The sequence below is a fragment of the Scomber japonicus genome, chromosome 16 (assembly GCF_027409825.1).
Source record: "Scomber japonicus isolate fScoJap1 chromosome 16, fScoJap1.pri, whole genome shotgun sequence".
In the NCBI taxonomy this organism is placed as follows: Eukaryota; Metazoa; Chordata; class Actinopteri; order Scombriformes; family Scombridae; genus Scomber; species Scomber japonicus.
This window is the reverse complement of record NC_070593.1, coordinates 4635316-4658895: the sequence shown is the minus strand read 5'-3', so window position 1 is coordinate 4658895 and position 23580 is coordinate 4635316. Positions and strand designations below refer to the sequence as shown.

The 23580-nt window shown below is 43.0% G+C and overlaps 3 protein-coding genes across 3 annotated transcripts in view; 1 reads left to right on the top strand and 2 right to left on the bottom strand.

The window, feature by feature from the left end:
- Window positions 1-426: 426 nt before the first annotated feature.
- Window positions 427-14150, bottom strand: bag5 (BCL2 associated athanogene 5). The gene is made up of 3 exons (XM_053336053.1): window positions 14037-14150; window positions 2494-3387; window positions 427-1104 (listed from the first exon to the last, which is right to left on the bottom strand). Exons 1-3 carry the CDS (start codon window positions 14057-14059, stop codon window positions 564-566), a joined length of 1458 nt encoding a protein of 485 aa, XP_053192028.1. The 5' UTR covers window positions 14060-14150; the 3' UTR covers window positions 427-563.
- A 1768-nt stretch (window positions 14151-15918) lies between these two features.
- On the top strand, window positions 15919-22856 carry LOC128375816 (cytochrome c oxidase assembly factor 8). The gene is given in 6 exon segments (XM_053336232.1): window positions 15919-16130; window positions 20283-20330; window positions 20332-20484; window positions 21309-21372; window positions 22048-22137; window positions 22846-22856. Coding segments are annotated over 6 exon segments (492 nt in total). The 5' UTR covers window positions 15919-16004.
- Window positions 22857-22906: 50 nt separating this feature from the next.
- The window catches only part of LOC128375815 (transcription factor IIIB 90 kDa subunit-like), a 68231-nt gene continuing 67557 nt past the window's right edge, over window positions 22907-23580 (bottom strand). The window contains exon 12 of the mRNA XM_053336230.1: window positions 22907-22947. Coding sequence (XP_053192205.1) covers window positions 22907-22947 — 41 coding nt within the window. The remainder of the gene's footprint in view (window positions 22948-23580) is intronic.

Here is a 23580-nt window from a genome sequence, read left to right as displayed (position 1 = left end):
CGACGACAGCTGTAACAGGCGTTGTTTTTATAGTGCTTTGGCAGCAAGCTTTGACAACCAAACACTAATACAGCGACACACACACACACACACACACACACACACACACACACACACACACACACACACACACACACACACACACACACGCACACACACGCACACACACACACGCACACACACACACACACACACGCACACATTCGGGAGATTCAGAAAGAAAATCTCACACACAAATTCAAAGTGTGTTTCACAAAAAAGGAGTTCTTCTTCTTCTTCTCTGTTGTTGACTTCTCAGCAGGTTTTCGGCCACGACTACCACAAAAAAGATGAAAATAAAAGCGCTGCTGCAGTGCATTCTGGGGATTTGAGTCCATATTTACAGAGTTCAGTCGGTGGAACGATATCGTACCAGTTTTTAGTAGGTTTTTTTTTGTAGAGTTTTTTTTTTTTTAATTTATACAAATTTTTATCAGCTCCTTTCATTCCTGCAGCGATGTCCACTCACCTAGTAACATGGCTACCACTGCGATAGTTAATCAATCAATCAATAAATCAATCAATCAATACTCCCACTCGTCCGTCTTCATGTCCAGATAGTTGAGAATGTTCTGGGCAAACTTCACCGCCTGCTTCCGCGCCATCTTGGTCATCTCGTCTCCCTGTGGGTCCACAGCATCCAGCGCCAGCAGCTGTTTGGTCAGCATCTCCTCCAGCATCATGTAGCTCTTGTCGACCCGCTTCCCGTCGAAGCCCAGAACCTGAGCCTGGAGGTCCGACAGGCTCCCCAGGACCATCCATACGGCCCGGTGCGACGGGTGCTCGGCGGGGCCCGGCTGCCGGCGACAAAGGGCCTCGCGGAGATCCAGGAAGGTGATGATGGCCTGGACCTCCACCACGGCGCGGCGGCGGGCCTCTCGGATGCACGGGTTCTTGGCCGTGTCCACCTGGTCCAGGTGCGTGAGGAGGCTCTGCAGCTCGGCTTTGGGTCTGAAGCCGAGGTCGCCCATCGCGCAGTGCCGCAGGATGCCTTCTCTCAGGTGGGAGACGTGAGCTCGCACCGCCTCGATCTCGCGGATGGAGTTGTTCTGCGCCAAGTCGTACCTGAAGAGACAAACACTGGATCACTTTGAAAGATCCACAAAATACAGATCCAGAGAGGAGATGATCTAACTCGTTATGAACCGTCGTGTCAGAACTTAGAGGGCTGAGTGATGCAGATGAATCATTATTATATTCATATGGATTTATAATTACCAATATCAGTATATGGGTCAATTATATTTTTTTGTGTCCATATGGTTAAGTCAAATTTAAAGGGGTTAAAACTAGGGCTGTCAAACGATTAATTTTTTTAATCGAGATTAATCGCAGAATTTCCATAGTTAATCACGATTAATCGCATTTTGAATTGCATGTTTAAAATCCTGTTATTTTACATTTGAAGGCAGTTTTAAGCCCATAATGTAAAGCATTTCTTACCAGAGTGTCTTAACTGGGAATCAATCACGGCTCTGCTGCGACTCCCACACTCCAAAATGGTACTTTGGTGGAGCTGAGGCTCGCTTGGCTGCACCTGGGTGTTTAGCGTGGAGGTGCTAACTCAAACTCCACGTACTCCGGTGGTAGTTAAACTCTGTTTGACACAGGTTGCATTTTACTTTTGACTTGTCAACTGAAGCGTCTGGAAGTGTTTTAAAGTTAAACAAGCCGTTCAAAAGTCCAGTAGCTCTCTTACTTTCCATCAGCGCGGTAGGTTTACTGCAGGAGGCCACTTCAAAGCATAGCGCTACAGCTAGAGGAGCCGTCTACGGGTGAGTAGAAGGGACAAAAAGGCTTGCAACATTAAAATGAGATTAAAAAAAATGAACGCGTTATGGATTGCATTAATCTAATCGCGATTAACGCGTTAACGCTGACAGCCCTAGTTAAAACATTTTTAGAACAAGAACAAACATTAATAAACTATTTTGAGTTGTCGTCCAGCTCGTCAAACATGGCGGTAAAAATGATTTTGCGACAGGAACTAACGTCACTATGGACACTGGATAATCTGCAGCTTAAAGCGACTCTTACCTTTCTTGCATTTCACACAGCACTTTGAAAAAACTTCTGATATAGTTTTCTTTTTCCCTGTGACCAAGCTTTTGTTGGTCATTGTCAGTCGCTACTGTCTGTTTACAGCTATCTCCGTGTATCATGGATGTTTGTATTATCCACAACAGACTCTCTTCCGTATTAGAGTGCGCGCAATTACGTAACGCGGAAGAGGAAAACGGGCAGGTTGCTCGGCCAATCATATCATTCACTGAATAATGATGATTTTCTATGTCTGGTGGATCTCTCACACATTTTAGAGTGTCATTACCTTGTTATTAGCATTTTAACCTAAACAAAAAAATTTGTAAAAATGTAACCAAGGTAACGGTAGCTTTAATCAATAATGAAGATAATGAAGATTAGCTGCAGCTGTGATCGGTGCGTGTTGCTCACCTGCGGGTGTCGTCTCCCTCCCCCTCCAGGTCCAGATGTTTCAGCAGCCCGTTAATCTCCTCCACGACCTGTTTCCGGTAATTTCTGATCGCAGCGTTCCCGGAAACATCCAGCGCGTCCAGCTCCACCTGCATCTCCGTCAGGATGCGTGACAGGTGTGCGCAGCTGTCCCTCCCGCTCAGCCCCATCAGCAGCGCCACCAGCTGACTACGCGCCACGCTCACCTTCACCATCACCTGGTTGATGCAGCTCACCGCCTCGTGGGTGTCGCCCGACAGCGGCAGGGAGAGCGTCTGCTGCTGCGTCCGTCCTTCCAGCACGTCCTGCACGGCGCAGAGGCGTGTCAGCGCCCGGTAGCGAGCTTTACGGAGCGGCACCCTCCCTTCCGTCTTCACCTGTGTGAGCCTGAGCACCAGCTGCTGTAGCTCGTCCACCAGCTCGTCGTTGATCTCGGCGACTCCGCCCGAACGCTGAGGCGCCACCACGCGCTCGTCCACCAGCCGCCGCGCCTCCGTGCTCAGGTGCTCGATGGCCAGACGGGACGGGTGCTTGGCGTTCTCCTCCAGGTAGCGCAGCAGGCCTTCCACTTCCTGCGCCGCTCTCTTCCGCCCCCCCTGCAGCTCCATCTTGCCCTCCGTGTCCACCTGGTCCACCTCCAGCAGCAGCCGCGTCAGATCTCGCTCCAGACGCTTGTACTCACGGTCGTTCTGCAGGCCGCTGAAGGTGCAGACCTGCGGACCCAGAGACGCCACCTCCTTCTGCACCTCGTACAGACGCATCATGGCGGGGTGCTGCGGGTGGTACGGCTGCTGCTGCTGATCCATCGGATGCTGCTGCTGCTGTGGACCGCCGTGGTCCATCCTCTTCCCGCCATCAAAGGGCTTCCCGAACAGGCTGGAAAAAAAAAAGAAAAGGAGGATGAAGGGAAGTCAGAACAATAAGCAACAATTGAGAGCGGGCACACACACACACACACACACAGGGAGCCTCAGTGGAGCCGGGACAGAGAGCTTACATCATTGTCCGCTCATCACAATGACTGGATTACTTCAGAAGTTACTTTCCACATTCTGGCGGCTAACAAAGGCTGAATAGGACCTCCCACTAATGTCTGGATAACTTCCAAACAGCAGCTGGCAGAGAAGACAGACTCCGTGGCCTCAGCCAAACATTTAAATCTCCATCGAGTCCAGAGGAATTTACAACAGTGTGTTTGGACATAAAGGCTGTAAATGAAGCCACCATGAAGCCGGGGTCACGTGCATCGTAACATGTGACATACTGATGCTGCCTCTGCTGCTGTTGCTGCGGTGGCGTTGACGTGTGAGAACAAAAGTGCAGAACAGTTCAAGTGGGAACAAAAGCATAATCAGCATTCCTGGCTGAAGCACACAAGATGTTAGAGTCGTTCAGAGACATTTGACCTTTTGACACCGACGGGAAGACTTGTGATTGTTGGACAGGAGGAGGAAAAAAAACAAGATGTCATGAAGCTTAACGTGTCAAACATCCAGCCTGGAAGCTAAAATCATTAAACTATAATATATTAATTTAAATAATCAAGTCTTAAAAACATCAGCTGACCAGCAGAGCAGCACAGATAAATGATTAGTATCTGTGTATATTTCAGCTGATAAGTAATAAAAAAGAAATTCCAGTACAGTAATTTAGGTTTGAAGGTATTTAGAAACAGAGAGCAGTGACCAGCTGATGTTTTTCACTGTCTCTGTTCATAAAGACACCTGACTGTTGTTCCCTTTAAGTCTATTAGATGATCAGTAAAAGATAGAAAATTAGCAATATTTTGGATAATCGATCACTTTCATAACTAAAAACTTTAAAAACGTATTTTCTCGACTAACCGATCGGTCATTTTGTCTTTAAAATGTCAGAAAATAGTGAAAAATACGCATTATTAAAAATAAATAAAAAAATAAAAATACGATAAAATAAAAATAAAATAAAATCAATAAAATAAAAATACAATAAAATATAAAATAATAATATAAAATAAAAATAAAATAAATAAAATAAAATAAAAATTCCTTCCTCCTTTCCTCCCTCCTTACTCATTTCCTTCCTTCCTTCCTTCCTTCTTTCCTTCCTTCTCTCCTTAATTCCTTCCTCTTTTCCTCCTTCCTCCTCTCCTTTTTTTTAATTCAAGTTTAATACACATTTTGGAGGAGGAAGGAAGGAAGGACGGAAGGAAGGAAAGGAGTAAGGACGAACAGAGGAAGGAATTTAGGAGAGAAGGAAGGAAGGAAGGAGGAAGGAAGGAAGGAAAAATTAAAGAGAGGGAAGAAGGAAGGAAGGAAAGAAGGAACAGTCAAAAGAGATGGGGTCAATTTGACCCGGGAGGACAACAGGAGGGTTAACTTCACATTAACCTAAAAAAAGGGTCAAAACCCATCTTACATCTTCCAGACAGAACCCACACTACCTTCTTTTTTCTCATGTACAATATTGTGTCCTTAAAAACCCACTGCAAGAAAAAAAAGAAAAGGAATGAGGTTAACCTACATTTGGTCTCGACAAGAACACCCACATGACAACCGATCCCAGTATCTGTACCGCTGCTTGTTTGCTGATGGTGATGATGATGAGGATGATGATGTGCTCTCTAATCCACATTTAAAATATATTAAAAATTCAAAAAGAAAAAAAAAAAAAGGAGAGAGAGATGCTGCCTGTCTGTCAAGCTTTAAATACTGAAGGGGAGAGGGGGAGAGAGAAAGGAAGGAAGGGAGGGAGAGAGGGAGGAAGGAAGGAAGGATGAGAGAGAGAGGAAGGAAGGAAGGAAGGACGAGAGACGGAGAGAGAGAGAGGAAGGAAGGACGAGAGAGAGAGAGAGAGAGAGAGAGAGAGAGAGAGAGAGAGAGAGAGAGAGAGAGAGAAAGGAAGGACGAGAGAGAGAGGAAGGAAGGAAGGACGAGAGAGAGAGAGAGAGAGAGGAGGGAAGGAAGGAAGGAAGGACGAGAGAGAGAGAGAGAGAGAGAGGAGGGAAGGAAGGAAGGAAGGACGAGAGAGATAGAGAGAGGAGGGAAGGAAGGAAGGAAGGACGAGAGAGAGAGGAGGGAAGGAAGGACGAGGGAGAGAGGAAGGAAGGAAGAGAGAGGAAGGAAGGAAGAGAGAGAGAGAGGGAGGGAGAGAGGAAGGAAGGAAGAGAGAGAACTGTTGCAGTGAGTCTCTGCCACATGTGGGAGGATTTGCCTCATAAACTGTGTCACAGGTGCCTCAGGCTGTGAAATGTATCCCCAATTCAACTCTACTCAGAACAAACCTGTTAACTCCTCCTCAGATGTGACCTTGTCTTCTCTAAACTGTTACTGTCTCATTAAAGAAGACTCCTCCTCAGATGTGACCTTGTCTTCTCTAAACTCTTACTGTCTCATTAAAGAAGACTCCTCCTCAGATGTGACCTTGTCTTCTCTAAACTGTTACTGTCTCATTAAAGAAGACTCCTCCTCAGATGTGACCTTGTCTTCTCTAAACTCTTACTGTCTCATTAAAGAAGACTCCTCCTCAGATGTGACCTTGTCTTCTCTAAACTGTTACTGTCTCATTAAAGAAAGGATCAAATGCTCCAAAATGTGTCAGAAAATAGAGTCAAGTGCGTCCTGTCGTCCTCAAGGGTCAAATTGACCCCATCTGTTTTGACTGTTTGTTCCTTCCTTCCTTCCTTCCTCTCTCTATTCCTTCCTTCCTTCCTTCCTCTCTCTATTCCTTCCTTCCTTCCTTCCTCTCTTTTCCTTCCTTCCTTCCCTTCTTCCTTCCTTCCTTCCTCTCTCTTTAACTTCCTTCCTTCCCTCCTTCCTTCCTTCCTCCCTCCTACCTCCCTCCCTCTATTCCTTCCTCTCTCTTTTCTTTCCTTCCTTCTTTCCTTCAGTCCTTCTTTCCTTCCTTCCTCCCTCCCTCCTACCTTCCTTCCTTCCTTCTTCCTTCCTCTCTTTTCTTTCCTTCCTTCCCTACTTCCTTCCTCCCTCTATTCCTTCCTTCCCTCCCTCCCTCCCTCCCTCCATTCCTTCCTTCTTCCTTCCTTCCTCTCTCTTTTCTTTCCTTCCTTCCCTCCTTCCTTCCTCCCTCCTACCTTCCTTCTTTCCTCCGTCCTTCCTCTCTCTTTTCCTTCTTTCCTTCCTTCCTTCCTCTCTCTTTTCTTTCCTTCCTTCCTCCTTTCCTTCTCCCCTTCCTTCCTTCTCCCCTTCCTTCCTTGAGATAAGAGAATTTGGACAATTAAATGATTAATAGAGAAAATCATTTAGCAGATTCCTCAGTAATGTGAATAATAGTTAGTAGCAGCCCACGTTTGGTTATTTCTAGGTAGTTATTATTTATATGTGACATTTAAAACTAAAGTTAGTCTCATTGTGTCAATATTTAGTGAAACCACCGATACAGTCATCACTACAATACTGTCGAGACTGATGTATTTGGTCAAAGATATTGGGATATTTGATTAATCGATTATTGATTATTTCTGAGACAATATATCATCCAATAAAAGTCGATATTAGTGCTGGGCGGTATGACCAAAAATGTATATCACAGTATTTTTCAAAATAAAAGCGGTTTCACGGTATATGACGGTATTTTTTTTCATGAATAATCAGCTGTTCACAATGTCTTCTACTGGTTGAGAGAGGAACTACTACTCTACTGCAGTAGATTAACTTACATTCCTTCCTTCCATTCCATTCCTTCCTCCTTCTCCCTTCCCTCCATTCCTTCCTCCCTCCCTCCCTGCTACCTTCCCCTCTCTCTTCCTTCATTCCTTCATTCCCTCCTTCCTTCCTTCCTTCCTTCCTCTCCTTTCCTTCCTTCCTCCCTCCCTCCATTCCTTCCTTCTTCCTTTCTTCCTTCCTTCCTCCCTCCATTCCTTCCTTCATTCCCTCCTTCCTTCCTTCCTTCCTTCCTTCCTCCCTCCATTCCTTCCTTCCTTCTTTCCTCCATCCTTCCTCCCTGCCACCTTCCTTCTTTCCTCCGTCCTTCCTCTCTTTTCTTTCCTTCCTTCCTCCCTCCCTCCCTCCATTCCTTCCTTCCTTCCTTCCTTCCTTCCTTCCTTCCTTCCTTCCTTCTCTCCTTAAAAGTTTCCTTTTTTTAAATACCATCTAGCGGGTGAATGGTAACACACAGGATTAAGCTGAGGAGCGGTTTGGAGGATTTTAGGTTGTTTTGTTTGCGTGGCTCATGAGAGACGTTACATCATGAGACTGAGTCTGTCATTACCTCCTTCCTTCCTCTCTTTTCCTTCCTTCCTTCCTCCCTCCCTCCATTCCTTCCTTCCTTCTTCCTTCCTTCCTCCTTCTCTCTTTCCTTTCCTTCCTTCCTTCCTTCCGTCCTTCCTCCCTGCTAGCTTCCTTCTTTCCTCCGTCCTTCCTCTCTTTTCCTTCCTTCCTTCCTTCTTCCTTCTGTCTTCCTTCCTTCCTTCCTTCCTTCTGTCTTCCTTCCTTCCTTCCTTCCTCCATGCTACCTTCCTTCTTTCCTCTGTCCTTTCTCTCTTTTCCTTCATTCCTTCCTCCCTCCATTGCTTCCTTTTTCCTTCCTTCCTCCTTCTCTCTTTTCTTTCTTTCCTTCCTTCCTTCCTCCCTCCCTCCATTCCTTCTTTCCTTCCTCCTTCTCTTTTCCTTTCTTCCTTCCTTCCTTCCTTCCTCCCTCCCTCCCTCCATTCCTTCCTTCTTCCTTCCTTCCTTCCCTCCTTCCTTCCTCTCTTTTCCTTCCTTCCTTCCTCCCTCCATTCCTTCCTTCTTTCCTTCCTCCCTCCCTCCATTCCTTTTTTCCTTCCTTCCTTCCTTCCTTCTCTCCTTAAAAGTTTCCTTTTTTTAAATACCATCTAGCGGGTGACTGATAACACACAGGATTAAGAGGAGGAGCGTGGCTCATGAGAGACGTTACATCATGAGACTGTCTGTCATTACCTCCTTCCTTTCTCTTTTCTTTCCTTCCTTCCTCCCTCCATTCCTTCCTTCTCCCTTCCTTCCTCCTTCTCTCTTTCCTTTCCTTCCTTCCGTCCTTCTTCCCTGGTAGCTTCCTTCTTTCCTCCGTCCTTCCTCTCTTTTCCTTCCTTCCTTCCTCCCTCCCTCCCTCCCTCCCTCCCTCCCTCCCTCCCTCCATTCATTCCTTCCTTCCTTCCTTCCTTCCTTCCTCTCTTTTCTTTCCTTCCTTCCTTCCTCCCTCCATTCCTTCCTTCCTTCCTTCTTCCTTCCTTCCTTCTGTCTTCCTTCCTTCCTCCATGCTACCTTCCTTCTTTCCTCTGTCCTTTCTCTCTTTTCCTTCATTCCTTCCCTCCTCCCTCCATTCATTCCTTCCTCTCTTTTCTTTCCTTCCTTCCTTCCTCCCTCCATTCCTTCTTTCCTCCTTCCTTCCTCCCTCCATTGCTTCCTTTTTCCTTCCTTCCTCCTTCTCTCTTTTCTTTCTATCTTTCCTTCCTTCCTTCCGTCTGTCCTTCCTTCCTCCCTCCCTCCATTCATTCATTCCTTCCAATCCTTCCTCCCTCCTTCTCTCTTTTCTTTCCTTCCTTCCTTCCTCTCTCCCTCCCTTCCTTCCTTCCTTCCTCCCTCCCTCCCTCCCTTCCTTCCTTCCTCCATTCCTCCCTTCCCTCCATTACTTCCTTCCTTCCTCCCTCCCTCCATTCCTTCCTTCCTTCCTTCCTTCCTTCCTCCCTCCCTCCATTCCTTCCTTCCTTCCTTCTCTCTTTAAAAGTTTCCTTTTTTAAAATACCAACTATACTGGGTGAATGGTAACACACAGGATTAAGCTGAGGAGCGGTTTGGAGGATTTTAGGTTTGTATTTGTCAGCGTGGCTCATGAGAGACGTTACATCATGAGACTGAGTCCGTCATTACGATGCAGTTTGTTTATCAGCAGCAGAAATTACACTTATTAGAAGAAGCTGGATTATATATCAGATGCCCCCCTCCGCCACTCCACCCCCCCCCCCAAAAAAAATAAATAAAAGTACTTGTTGTTTTTTATGTAAGAGGGCGAGGGGAGGAGGCATTGACAGATAAATGGAGGCCAGAGCTTATAATAAATCTGAGTATTTATTTATTTATTAGGATAATCTGAACAAAATCCGCTGCTCCAGTCTGGCAAACACCTCGTCCCCAAATAGTTCGATCCAAGAGAGACAGAGACAAGAGACAAGAGACAAGAGACAAGAGACAAGAGACAAGAGACAAGAGACAAGAGACAAGAGACAAGAGACAGGAGAGGAAGGAGAGGAAGGAGAGGAAGGAGGGTGATGTCATAGGTTTCAGATTATTAGTTAGCTTATGTAAAATGTTAGAAGTAACGTAACTATTTATATTACTTCATTAACCTTTGTATCGTCCTCCTGGGTCAAATTGACTCGTCTGTTTTGACTATTCCTTCTTTCTCCCTTCCTTCTCCCTCCCTTCCTTCCTTTTTCCCTCCCTCCTTTCTTTCCTTCCTCCTCCCTCCTTTCCTTCGTTCTTCCTCCCTCCTTTCCTTCCTTCTTCCTCCCTTCCTTCCTTTCTCCCTCCTTTCCTTCCTTCTTCCTTGCTTCCTTCTCCCTCCCTCCTTTCCTTCCTTCCTTCCTTGCTTCCTTCCTCCCTCCCTCCTTTCATTCCTTCTTCCTCCCTTCCTTCCTCCCTCCTTTCCTTTCTCCCTCCTTTCCTTCCTTCTTCCTTGCTTCCTTCCTCCCTCCTTTCATTCATTCTTTCTTCCTCCCTTCCTTCTTTTCTCCCTCCCTCCATTCCTTCCTCCCTTCCTTCCTCCCTCCTTTCCTTCCTTCTTCCTCCCTCCCTTCTTTCCTTCCTTCCTTCCTTGCTTCCTTCCTCCCTCCTTTCATTCTTTCTTCCTCCCTTCCTTCCTCCCTCCTTTCCTTCCTTCCTTCCTCCTTTCCTTCCTTCTTCCTTCCTTCCTTCCTTCCTCCCTCCTTTCCTTCCTTCTTCCTCCCTCCCTTCTTTCCTTCCTTCCTTCCTTGCTTCCTTCCTCCCTCCTTTCATTCCTTCTTCCTCCCTCCCTTCCTTCCTCCCTCCTTTCCTTCCTTCTTCCTCCCTCCCTCCTTTCCTTTCTCCCTCCTTTCCTTCCTTCTTCCTTGCTTCCTTCCTTCTTCCTCCCTCCCTCCTTTCCTTTCTCCCTCATTTCCTTCCTTCTTCCTTGCTTCCTTCCTCCCTCCTTTCCTTCTTTCTTCCTCCCTTCCTTCTTATCTCCCTCCCTCCTTTCCTTCCTTGACTTGAGGACAACAGGAGGGTTAAAGTAATGTAACTTTCAGCTGTTAGGCTAAGTGTTCCCATTAAGCACCAAAATCTAAGTCCAGCTGTGTTGTCATGGATACTGACATGATTTATAAGGGAGATCATTTCTTATAAATCAACATTTATCTCTCATTTTAAATATATGCATTAGTTCATGTAGATTTTAGAATATAAAATAAAGATATTTGATGAATAAAGTGGGTTTAATTGGTACTGTGACTCCATTTAAACCCATGTGTGCTCCAAATAAACCCACGTTAAAAAAAAATGTTGATTTCAAAGAATTAAAAACAGCAATATATGCATTATGTAACATGTTAAATATTAAAACATGAAGAAGAAACCCTCCTGAATGTCTGTTTTAATCTCTCAGAGTCTGATTAAAGGTCAAAACTCTAAATTAAATTCAGTTTATTATCATGTACGACACTGAAAAGCTTCAAAGCATCATATTTAAGTCCTCTCTCTTTTCCTTCCTTCCTTCATTCCCTCCTTCCTTCCTCCCTCCATACCTTGCTTCCTCCTTCTCTCTTTTCCTTCCTTCCTTCCTTCCTTCATTCCCTCCTTCCTTCCTCCCTCCATTCCTTCCTTCCTCCTTCTCTCTTTTCTTTCCTTCCTCCTTCTCTCTTTTCTTTCCTTCCTTCCATTCCTTCCTTCCTCCTTCTCTCTATTCTTTCCTTCCTTCCTTCCTCCCTCCATTCTTTCCTTCTTCCTTCCTTCCTCCATTCCTTCCTTCCTACCTCCAATCCTTCCTTCCTACCTCCATTCCTTCCTTCTTCCTTCCTTCCTACCTCCATTCCTTCCTTCCTCCTTCTCTCTATTCTTTCCTTCCTTCCTCCTTCCATTCTTTCCTTCTTCCTTCCTTCCTCCATTCCTTCCTTCCTACCTCCATTCCTTCCTTCTTCCTTCCTTCCATTCCTTCTTCCTTCCTTCCATTCCTTCCTTCTTTCCTCCTTCTCTCTTTTCCTTCCTTCCTTCCTCCCTCCCTCCATTCCTTCCTTCCTACCTCCATTCCTTCCATTCCTTCCTTCCTACCTCCATTCCTTCCTTCCTCCTTCTCTCTATTCTTTCCTTCCTTCCTTCCTTCCTTCCTCCCTCCATTCTTTCCTTCTTCCTTCATTCTTTCCTTCTTCCTTCCTTCCTTCCTCCATTCCTTCCTTCCTACCTCCAATCCTTCCTTCCTACCTCCATTCCTTCCTTCTTCCTTCCTTCCTTCCCTCCCTCCATTCCTTCCTCCCTCCCTCCATTCCTTCCTTCCTTCCTCCTTCTCTCTTTGCTATTTTTGCTTAATGAAAAGATTAAAACAGTTATTTGTTTATCAGAATAGTTGCAGGTTGATGTTGTGTGACTATTCGCTGCAGCTTTACAGTCAATCCACATAAAATATTATTAATATAACTATTCTGATTATAGAGATTCAACTTATTACACATTATTCACTGATTCCAGATGTTCCAGTGTGAAGATTTGCTGCTTTAAGGCTGCAACTAAAGATGATTTTCATATCGATTCATCCATCAGTTATCACCTTGATAAACTCAAATCAATAAAATGTCAGGAAATAGTGAAAAATGTCATAAAGTAACGCCCACAATCAAAAGATATTCAGTTTACTGTCTTAGACTAAAAGAAAGAATTAAATATTCACATGTGAGAAGCTGAAGCTGAACTGGATATTTTTCACTGTTTTCTGAATTTTAAGGTTCAAGTTGTCTTCATTAACCTTGAGGGGCAATTTGGTTTCTAGGCAACAGTCAAACATAAACAACAAATAAATTAAATAAAAACAACAACAACATTCAAATAAATACAAATTTAAGTCTTTAAAGGGCTGATAGCAGCAGCATGCATTAATAACTTGTTGAATTTTAAATAATCAAATTACTCAATAATGTGAATAATTGTCAGCAGCAGCTCTCGTATGTGACATTTAAAACTAATGTTAGTATCCAGACGTCATTTCACTCTCCCTCTGGTAGTCTGCACGTCTCTAACTTTATTATGATCATTATATTATTATGATAATTAAACCTCAGTGTGTGCAGGCCAGGCTTTAAAAAGGATCTGACTCAACATTTCAATAAATAACTATAATTTAACTCCACATATTACAGATTACAGTTACATTATAATGACATGAGGGCCTTTCCATGTAACTATAGTTACTCCACCACAGCACTGCCTGAGCTAAGAATAGGCTTTGCTAGTAGGAATCAAGTCTTCCTTCCCATGAGTCACACAGCATGATGCACTAAAGCTAACTGAGCTGGAGGTAACATGCAATGACCCTCCTCCTCCTCTTCCTCATCCTCATCCTTAAATCTTCCAAAAAAAAAAAAAACCCCATCAGGCAGCTTGCATGCATGCACCCAGTCCTGCACCGGTCCTGCACGGCTTTGCGCATTATGTCACCCCCGGAAAACCCCATCTTTTTGGGGGGAAAGGGGGGAGAGAGAGGGGAGGGGGGTGGGGGGGGGCTGCTGGTGTAAAGGATGGGGGACCTGTATATCTATCTGTCTATCTATCTATCTATGCAGCTGGACAACGATTCACCACATTATCATAACCTCCAAACACCTCAGTGCATCTTCTAGGAGCTGACACCACACACACATGCATGCACACACACGCTACCTTACACACACACACAGGCACGCACACATGCACACGCTTCCTTACACACACATGCACACGCAGCAGCATTAACAGCAGCAGCAGCATTGTTATTTCCTCTCACCTTTTCAACACTCCGAAAACATTCGCACACATTTTTGCCGGATGTGTGTTTCCATCAGACAAAAGCAGGGCGGTTCTTGAAGGGAAGTGACATCCAATAAAAATAATAAATAATACTAATCCACACACACACACACACACAGAAAAAAGGGAGGAAAAATACACCCAAAAAATGTGTGTAGATGCTGGGTAAAAAGATGCTGCTGCTCCGGTCAGCTTCAGCACCAGACGACCGACTGACTGACTGCGGTCTGGGGGGGTTTGTTGCTGTGTTGCCCCTCCCACAGGCTACCAAAGGGGGCTTCCTCTGCTCCCCTTTAAAAACAACTTACCCCCAACATGCGTAAATACCCCCCCAAAAAAGCCTCACATACACACTTAAACAGTCTATTTCAAGCCTTTTAAAATATCCCAGCAGCGTGTTGAACCCTGTGTGCCCTCTTCCTCCTCTTCCTCCATTTATCTGTCATGCTATGCTACAGATGATCACCTGACTTCAGCCCCACCTTTTGCACGAATACTTGCAGCTTTTGTTTTGCCCCAAACACGCCATAAAACAGCTCAACACGTGCACGGTGTTTTAATGCTTACCTGCATAACCAGCGTACAGCCATCTGAAGTGTGGTAGGAAAGTGCGCACCTCCTCTGATTAAAGCTAAACATTACCTAGCCACCTTCTCCTAGATACTTTTTTTCATCCGGTTTCTCTCCCTAGTTTTTTTTTTTTTAACTATCACGGAGTTTTTTTTTTTTTTTCTTTGCTTGGTTTTGGGAGTTAAATTAAAGGCTTCACGTCAGCGGATAAAAATGTGTTTTAAAGATTATTTAAGGTGTAAATAATTGAGTACGTACGCAGGAGGAAATGCATACAGCTGCTGTCTCGTAAGTGGGAAGGTTTAAGAGGTTGTTTTTCTAAAGCGGTGGATATTTTTTGTTTGTCCAACATTTGAGATTAGAGGCGCGTCATTTGGTTAAAGGGGCGTGCGGGTTGGGCTCCAAGGCACAAGGGCGGGGTTAGTAAACAAAGCCAAAGACTGCAGGAGGTGGAGAGAGAAGTATTTAGAGCCTCAATACAGCAAAGTAAAAATACTTTATTACAAGTAAAAGTACTGCACAATAAATCCTATTGCAGTAAAAGTACTGCACAATAAATCCTATTGCAGTAAAAGTATTGCATAATAAATCCTATTGCAGTAAAAGTATTGCATAATAAATCCTATTGCAGTAAAAGTACTGCACAATAAATCCTATTGTAGTAAAAGTACTGTGTGATCAATCCTATTGCAGTAAAAGTACTGCAGTGTTATGAGTGATGTAGTATGCAGTATTACAGTAAAAGTACTGCAGTATTATAGTGATGTAGTATGCAGTATTACAGTAAAAGTACTGCAGTATTATAGTGATGTAGTATGCAGTATTACAGTAAAAGTACTGCAGTATTATGAGTGATGTAGTATGCAGTATTACAGTAAAAGTACTGCAGTATTATAGTGATGTAGTATGCAGTATTACAGTAAAAGTACTGCAGTATTATAGTGATGTAGTATGCAGTATTACAGTAAAAGTACTGCAGTATTATGAGTGATGTAGTATGCAGTATTGCAGTAAAAGTACTGCAGTATTATGAGTGATGTAGTATGCAGTATTACAGTAAAAGTACTGCAGTATTATAGTGATGTAGTATGCAGTATTACAGTAAAAGTACTGCAGTATTATAGTGATGTAGTATGCAGTATTACAGTAAAAGTACTGCAGTATTATGAGTGATGTAGTATGCAGTATTACAGTAAAAGTACTGCAGTATTATGAGTGATGTAGTATGCAGTATTGCAGTAAAAGTACTGCAGTATTATGAGTGATATAGTATGCAGTATTACAGTAAAAGTACTGCATGATCAATCCTATTGTAGTAAAAGTACTGCAGTATTATGAGTGATGTAGTATGCAGTATTACAGTAAAAGTACTGCAGTATTATGAGTGATGTAGTATGCAGTATTACAGTAAAAGTACTGCAGTATTATGAGTGATGTAGTATGCAGTATTACAGTAAAAGTACTGCAGTGTTATGAGTGATGTAGTATGCAGTATTAGAGTAAAAGTACTGCAGTATTATGAATGATGTAGTATGCAGTATTACAGTAAAAGTACTGCAGTATTATGAGTGATGTAGTGTGCAGTATTACAGTAAAAGTACTACAGTATTATGAGTGATGCATTTAAAGTATTACAGTAAAAGTACTGCAGTATTATAGTGATGTAGTATGCAGTATTACAGTAAAAGTACTGCAGTATTATGAGTGATGTATTTAAAGTATTACAGTAAAAGTATTTTTTTAATCTATTGTTGACTATTTTATTTCACCCTCCTCTCATCTCAATAGTAAACACCGCCCGCCTGCTCCAACATGGCTGTGCTGGTGAATTTTCTAAAGCGCACCTTTTTCCTAGTTGGACCCACGTGACCGGATGACTGGTAACATACACACAAGGACATGAGCTGCATCCCTGCCTGACGTTAATGTCTCAGTTATAACATTAAACTCATCGGCGGGGTTTAGATGGCTGATGCAGCTGCAGCCAGATGTTTAGCTCGGAGGGTTTTCAGTCCCTTCAGCCTCCGAGCAGCGAGCAGCAGCCGGAAGTGCAGCTCCACAGAGGCGACACAGCAGGACAAAACACCCAAGGTTTGGAGAGTTCATCAATAACACTGCATGACACCAATATAGTATCAATATATGATCAATAACATGACATCTCAGGTTGAATGTGTGAGTTTTAGAGGTAGTGGCAGGTCAATGTAAGGTCAGCTCCTTTCTCCCCAGCGCGTGTCTCATTTTACAGTCAATCAAGTTTATAGGTTGTCACGTGCATTCACATATAAGGTGCAATCATAGTGCATTAAAAATAGTTTAAATAAGATTAGAAATAGGAATATACACCCAAAGTTTGGAGAGTTAATCAATAATCCTGCATAACACTAATATAATACTAATATATTATCAATAACATGACATCTCAGGTTGATTGTGTGAGTTTTAGAGGTAGTGTTAGGTATGTAAGCTCCTTTTTCTCCAGCATGTGTGTTTTACAATCAATCAATCAATCAGTCAGTCAATCAATCAGGTTTATAGGTTGTCACATGCATTCACATATAAGGTGCAATCATAGTGCATTAAAAAGAGTTTAAATAGAGTAGTAATAGTAATATTTAAGGGCCTTCTTCTCATTCCTGACTCTATCTGCCATTTACAAGCTGCTAGGTTTATTAATCTATTACTTGTCAGCTGTTTTGATAACTGATTTAAACACTTTGAGTCATTTTTATAAAGTAAAAATGTCCAAATTCTCTGATTCCAGCTTCTCTATGAGAGTAAACTGAATATATTTGAGTTGTAGAGCAGATTAAGACATTTGAGTATTTCACCTGAGGCTTTGGGAAACATTTTTCAGTATCTTCTGACATTTTATAAACTAAACAACTAATTAATTAATCAAATAAATGGGTAAAATATTAATTCATAATGAAAAAAGTTATTAGTTGCAGCCCAAGAAATATTGAGTATATCTAGAAGTCCTGCAGTTTGAACATTAATTAAATAAAACTATATGTTAGGGCGACTAAAGGTTATTTTCATGATTGATGAGTCTGTTGGTTATTCTCTCAATTAATAAATTAGTTGTTCGCTCTTTAAAATATGCATTCATTAATTATAAAAATAGTTTCCAGTTTATTTTGTGACAATCAACTCATTGGTTTAGCTCTTTAACTACTTCATGTAGAGTTGTATGGTTTAATTTATAAGCATGTAGTATGTAGGATATTAATTACTTGCTGTCAAATAGTGGAGTTAAAAAATTAAATATAGAATAAAAAAATTAAATATTCCCCTCTGAGCAGTAGCATAAAATAGCAATAAGTATTTTAAAATTGCATTAGTAGTTAAATAAACTGTAATTTCCCCACAGGTATATAACATAAATCATAAAGTGATGACTCTGAGCCTGCTGTGTGTGTTTTATATAAATTAAGAGACTCTGAATGAGCGTTTTGTTTTTGTTTCTTTTGGTTAATAACTACCTGCTTCCTGAGTCGTGAGTCTCTGGACGAGCTCCGGGCTTCTTCGCTGCCTTTTTCATGGTGCAGTCTGGTTAGAAATGATAAGGAGGCTTCAGTGTGACAGCTGCTGCTTATTTAAACAAGCACGTGACAGCTGTAACGTTTAAGCTGCACTGTGTAGTTATGAGGAAGAAAAAGGGGAAATTTGAACGAGTTGAACCTGAACGCCCCTCCCAACGAGAGGAACCTGAACGCCCCTCCCAATAAGAGGAACCTGAACGCCCCTCCCAATAACAGGAACCTGAACGCCCCTCCCAATAAGAGGAACCTGAACGCCCCTCCCAACGAGAGGAACATGAACAAACAGAGAGAATACAAACAACCAGACCTTCCAGTTCACCAGTAAACTATTAAACTATTAAAGGAGGAAGTGTAAAATAATTTAAATAAGGAATTAAAAAAAAGTAAATAAATGAAAATGGTATAAGTGATCTTAAATTAAAACATTTGATAGATATACTTTTCTTATTTGTTGACTCAAAATTAGGGCTGGGCGAAATGATGATGATTAATTGAACTTTTAACCTGGATTATGATTAATGAAGGATTATCTCCACCCTTCATGATCAATGATGTATTTTCACAGTTTCTTTAGTTTAGTATTTTCCACTGCTGCCCTCACACATGAGGATCTTTAGGGAGTGAAAGTAAAGATGTTTTAAGGTGTGACTAAGCTGTGGTTAATGTCTAGTTTACTTGACTAGAACTATGTAAAGATCATGGTTTGGGTTCAAATGATCACTGGAGACAAGTTTTCAAATTCCTTAAAGATATGCAACCTTTGTGTCATGGCAACAGTGAACACCACCATTAACTGACATGAGCAAGATTAAGTCGATTAGAGTTTCTAAATGTCGGTTTCGATTATTTTTTGATTAATTGCCCAGCCCTACTCATAATAATAATGTATTTTAATTAAACATAATTTAAATGATGGGGTTGTTTTAGATATTTTGGCCTTGTGTGTACAGCGTCATTGACCCTCCTCCAGACTCTGAATGGTTGTTTTAACTCGGGGAGAGGTGGATTCTTGCAGATCACATTATGAACGCAGTGTAGACTCAGAGACAGTGGATTTAGATCTTATTCTACTGTCAGATCATAATGATAATCTGAGCAAATATAACTCAACAATAGTTACAGACTGCAGCTTTTACTCAGAGATTTAAGTTGAATTCGCCCCCTCCACGCTGTCTTTAGGTTACTTTCTTTACATCCTTACTCTAAAGTCCTTCTTGACATTTATAGTGTTTTTAAATAATACTGTAGCATAACAAGTGAAGTCTTAAGTACATTTTTTAAAGATGTTGCTTCATGTAATCTGCTGCAGAGGATTTCTCAGTCAAACTTTGTGTGTGTTGCAGGTTAGTGTAATTCAAAGTGCTTCTCATTTCATTCAAGGGCCACATACAGCCCAATTTGATCTCATGTGGGCCGGATCATTAAAAGGAAGGAGGAAGGAAGGAAGGAAGGAAGGAAGGAAGAGAAGGAAGGAAGGAAGGAAGGAAGGAAGAAGGAAGACTGGAAAGAAGGAAGGGAGGGAGGAAGGAAGGAAGGAAGGGACGGACGAGAGGAATAAAAGAAGACCAGGAAGGAAAGTGGGCCAGATTGGACCCCTCTGTGGGCCGGTTCTGGCCCACGGTCCACATGTTTGACACCCCCTGATGTAGATAATACAAACAAATAGTAATGCACACATACAGTAATTATAAGCTTATATGAAAGAAAATAACATGCATCTCTTATAAGCTAAGAATTGGATAAAAAAATAGAATATATATATCATTAATAATTCAGATCCAAAGTCAGGCTGAAGAAGTTTTACTCTCTGCAGCTCTCAGATCCTTCAGGCTGGCGCTTCCAGCAGCTCGGAGCAAGAAAACAAAAAGTTTCCTTTGTGAAAAGTTTTTCTTTTTCCTGCAAATTTTAAACATTTGAAACACTCAGAAAGGCCTGAGGTGTCGTACTGGTTGCGTATCAAGATAAACAGGCTGCTGCAAGACCATGAAGAGCTTTAAAAAAAAACAAGTGAAAGTGACGAGAAACCAGTGTGACGACTTTAAAAAATGGTATTAATATGTTTTCAACTGAACCTTAAAGTCTGTGTGTAAAGTAAGAATAAATATGTGTTCTGAGTTTGACATATACCACAGAAAAGTGTGTTGTTACACCACCCCTGCCAAATTTGAATGATTAAAAAAATCGCCAAATATATGAAATTAGGCTTCAAAGTTGTGTAAAAATCAGCCTCTTTCCCTCTGCTCCCAAATGCTGTGGGCCGTGGCCTCCGAGTCCCGCTGAAACCCCGCCCCCCTACCAAGTGTCACCTGTCAATCAAAGTCACCACCTCTACCAGAAACATGGACGCTACACCTGAGAGCTTTCTGCTGCCAACTCAGCTGCTAGCTCGGCGGCTAACTCGGTGGCTAACTCGGTGGCTAACTCGGCGGCTAACTCAGCTGCTAGGTTAGCGGCTAGCTCGGAGGGCTAACTCAGCTGCTAACTCGGCGGCTAACTCAGCTAACTGGCTAACTGTAGACTGTAGTAGTAGTAGTGTGTGCTGAATGTATTTATACCTCTACAAGCAGCAGGGTTAGGGTTTATATTGTTATTGAATATAGTTTGTGTGTGAGGTTTACTAAGACTATAAAATCATCAATAAATATCTTAGTTTTATCCTCTCAACTCAAAGATGTCTTATTCTCTGTTTCCTGTGTAGAGATCTATCTTCAAACCGTCAGCCAGCTCCACACACGACTGGATCGGTCCCTCCGAACCAGCTGTCCAACACCTGCGGGCCCATCGTTTACCGCATACCCGAAAACGAGTCGGAGCTGGAGAAACGGCTGAGGCACCTGAGGCAGGAGACGGAGGACTGGAACCACGACTTCTGGATTAAGCAGAACATCTCTTTTAGAAAGGTACGAAGCAAGTAGAGAGGAAGTGAGAGACGACTGTTCACTAGAGCTGCACAGTGACCAGTAGCAGGAGATTGACGTATCGTGGGTGCAGCTACCAGTTAATTAAGGCTTAGTCACACATTTAAAGTGCAGGAAGGCTTTACTGTCAGTCAATCAATAAATCAATAAATCAATCAATCTTCATTTGTTAAGCACTTTTCATTACAGCTTAGTGCAGTTCAAAGTACTTCACAGATAACTGACAAGCCATTAAGACAGATTAAGTGTATGTATGGATTTAAAAGCTATAATAATAATAATAATAATAATAATAATAATAATATTTTTTTAAAACAACAGTGAAATAAAAATCAAACTCCACTTACAAGCTTTTTCTGGAGCTTTCAACTCTCAGTTTGCTCCGTTGTCATGGAGACGAATCTGAGCTCTGTAAGTTGTTATATTTTCTGGAGCTTTCAACTCTCAGTTTGCTCCGTTGTCATGGAGACGAATCTGAGCCCTGTAAATTGTTATATTTTCTGGAGCTTTCAACTCTCAGTTTGCTCCGTTGTCATGGAGACGAATCTGAGCTCTGTAAGTTGTTATATTTTCTGGAGCTTTCAACTCTCAGTTTGCTCTGTTGTCATGGAGACGAATCTGAGCCCTGTAAGTTGTTATATTTTCGTTTCTCATCTGCTATATAAAGCACCAAAAAGTTCAAACCATGGAAAATAATAGTGTGACAAACCGACTCAAGGTCTTCTTACTGTATTATCTTTCTTTTCTTCTGGAGGTTTCAGCCGTATGACTCATCACATCTTTTATTCTTTATTTGCTTTCTGCAGGAAAAAGAAACTTTCATCCATTCACAGCTGAAGGCGAAAGGTTTGCCTCTGCGTGATGAGCAAGGTGAGGAGATGAAGCTCTTCTACTTTTATGATTTATACTTTAAACATAACTAACTCACTGCGGACATATGATTCATCTTCAGGTAACAGCTGCTGATTTTAAATAAGAAGAATATACAGTAACGTTGTCCCGGGGTGCTCTCTCTCTCTCTCGTCCCCGCTCTCTCTCTCTCTGCTCGCTCTTCCCCTCTCTCTCGCCCCCTCTCTCTCGCTCTCTCTCTCTCCCCCTCTCTCTCTCTCTCTCTCTCTTCCCCTCTCTCTCTCCCCCCTCTCTCTCTCTCTCCCCCCTTCTCTGCTCTCTTTTGATCTCTTCCTCTCTCTCTCTCTTTCCCTCTCTCTCCCTCTCTCTCTCCTCTCTGTCTTCCCCCCTCTCCTCCCTCTCTCTCCCTCTCTCTCTCTCTGTGTCTTCCCCCTCTCTCTCTTTCCCCCCCCCCCCCCCCCCTCTCTCTCTCTCTCCCTCTCTCTCTCTCTCTCTCCCCGTCTCTCTCTCTCTCTTTCCCCCCCTCCCCTCTCCCCTCTCTCTCTCTCTCTCTCTCTTCTCTCTTTCTCTCTGTCTCTCTCTCTCCTCTCTCTCTCTCTCTCTCTCTCTCCTCTCTCTCTCTCTCGTCTCTCTCTCTCTCTCTCCTCTCCCTCTCTCTCTCTCTCTTTCCCCCCTTCCCCCCCCCCCCCCTCCCAGGACGACGGCCGAACCTGAGCAGTGAAGAAATGGCCGTGTTTTATAAAAGCTTCTGGACACAAACAGAATACGACATGCAACTTATAACAGGTGAGTTATTTTACAGCTTGAAGTTCCACATTTTTAAGGGGTGTCAAACATGCGGCCCGTGGGCCAGAACTGGCCCCCTGAAGGGTTAGGGTTAGGATCTTCCATTTCTCTTTCCTGTCTTATTTTCCTTCCTTCCTTCCTTCCTTCCTTCCTTCCATCCTTCCATTCTTCCATCTGTCCTCCCTCCCTTTCTTCCATTTTTCCTTCCGATCTTCTTTTCCTTCCTTCCTTTTGTCCTTCCCTCTTTCCTTCCTGTCTTATTTTCCTTCCTTTCCTTCCTTCCTTCTTTCCTTCCTTCCCTCCTCCTTTCCTTCCTTCTTTCCTTCCTTCCATCTGTCCTCCCTCCCTTTCTTACAGTTTTCCTTCCTATCTTCTTTTCCTTCCCTCTTTCCTTCCTGCCTTATTTTCCTTCCTTCCTTCTTTCCTTCCTTCCCTCCTCCTTTCCTTCCTTCTTTCCTTCCTTCCATCTGTCCTCCCTCCCTTTCTTCCATTTTTCCTTCCTATCTTCTTTTCCTTCCCTCTTTCCTGCCTGTCTTATTTTCCCTTCCTTCCTTTCCTTCCTTCCTTCATGTGGCCCTTGAATGAAAATGAGTTTGACCCTTCTGCTATAAAAGAAAAAGCAGAAGAACATAAAGTTTCTATTTTTCTTTTCTTTTCTTTTTTCTTTTTTTGCTTCTCTTTTCAACGAGCCGCCTCACTTTACCCCAGAAAGACGATAAGCAGCAGCAGCAGCATCACATTTCAGACAGTTTATCGTCTGTCTGAAGCGTCAGATGATCGACTCGTCTCTATAATCCAGACGCGTTGCTGCTGAAATGTGAAATCACAGCAGAGATACTCATCGCTCTCTCAGAGTCCTATTTATAGTTTTCGTGGATAAAAAGCTGCTCAGGATCTTCACAGACTTTTCAGACTTTGATATTCTTTAAACATCCACCTTTAGTTTAGCAATATTCCCCAGAACAGGACAAACCCTTTACCTGCTGGTCAACAGGCAGCGCCATAACTGATGAGGATTTCATTTTAAGGTGCCGCCTCTTCTTCTTCCCATCCCCGCCTACTCTATAATATTTAAGGCAGGGGTGTCAAACATGCGGGAGCCGTGGGCCAGATCCGGCCCGCCGAGGGGTCTAATACGGCCCACTTCCCTTCATCCTCCCTTCCTTCCTTCCTGTCTTATTTTTCCTGTCCTTCCTTCCTTCCTTCCTGTCTTCTTTTTCTTCCTTCCTTCCTTCCTTCCTTCCTTCTCCTTCCTGTCTTATTTTCCTTCCTTCCTGCCTTCCTTCCTTCCTTTATTTCCTTCTTTCCTTCCTTCCTGTCTTCTTTCTCTTCTCCTGTCTTCTTTTTTTCCTTCTTTCCTTCCTTCCTTCCTTCTGTCTTCTTTTTCTTCCTTCGTTCCTTCCTTCCTTCTGCTTCTTTTTCCTTCCTTTCCTTCCTTCCTTC

What these genes read in the sequence shown, in the direction of transcription:
- bag5 (XM_053336053.1), bottom strand. Translation starts at nt 14,059, where the DNA reads ATGGCTGTACGCTGGTTATGCAG. An exon ending in GCTGTACGCTGGTTATGCAG is followed by an intron (nt 3,388 to 14,036) that starts GTAAGCATTAAA and finishes TTTTTTTTCCAG; the next exon opens with CCTGTTCGGGAAGCCCTTTG. An exon ending in GAGGGAGACGACACCCGCAG is followed by an intron (nt 1,105 to 2,493) that starts GTGAGCAACACG and finishes TTGTCTCTTCAG; the next exon opens with GTACGACTTGGCGCAGAACA.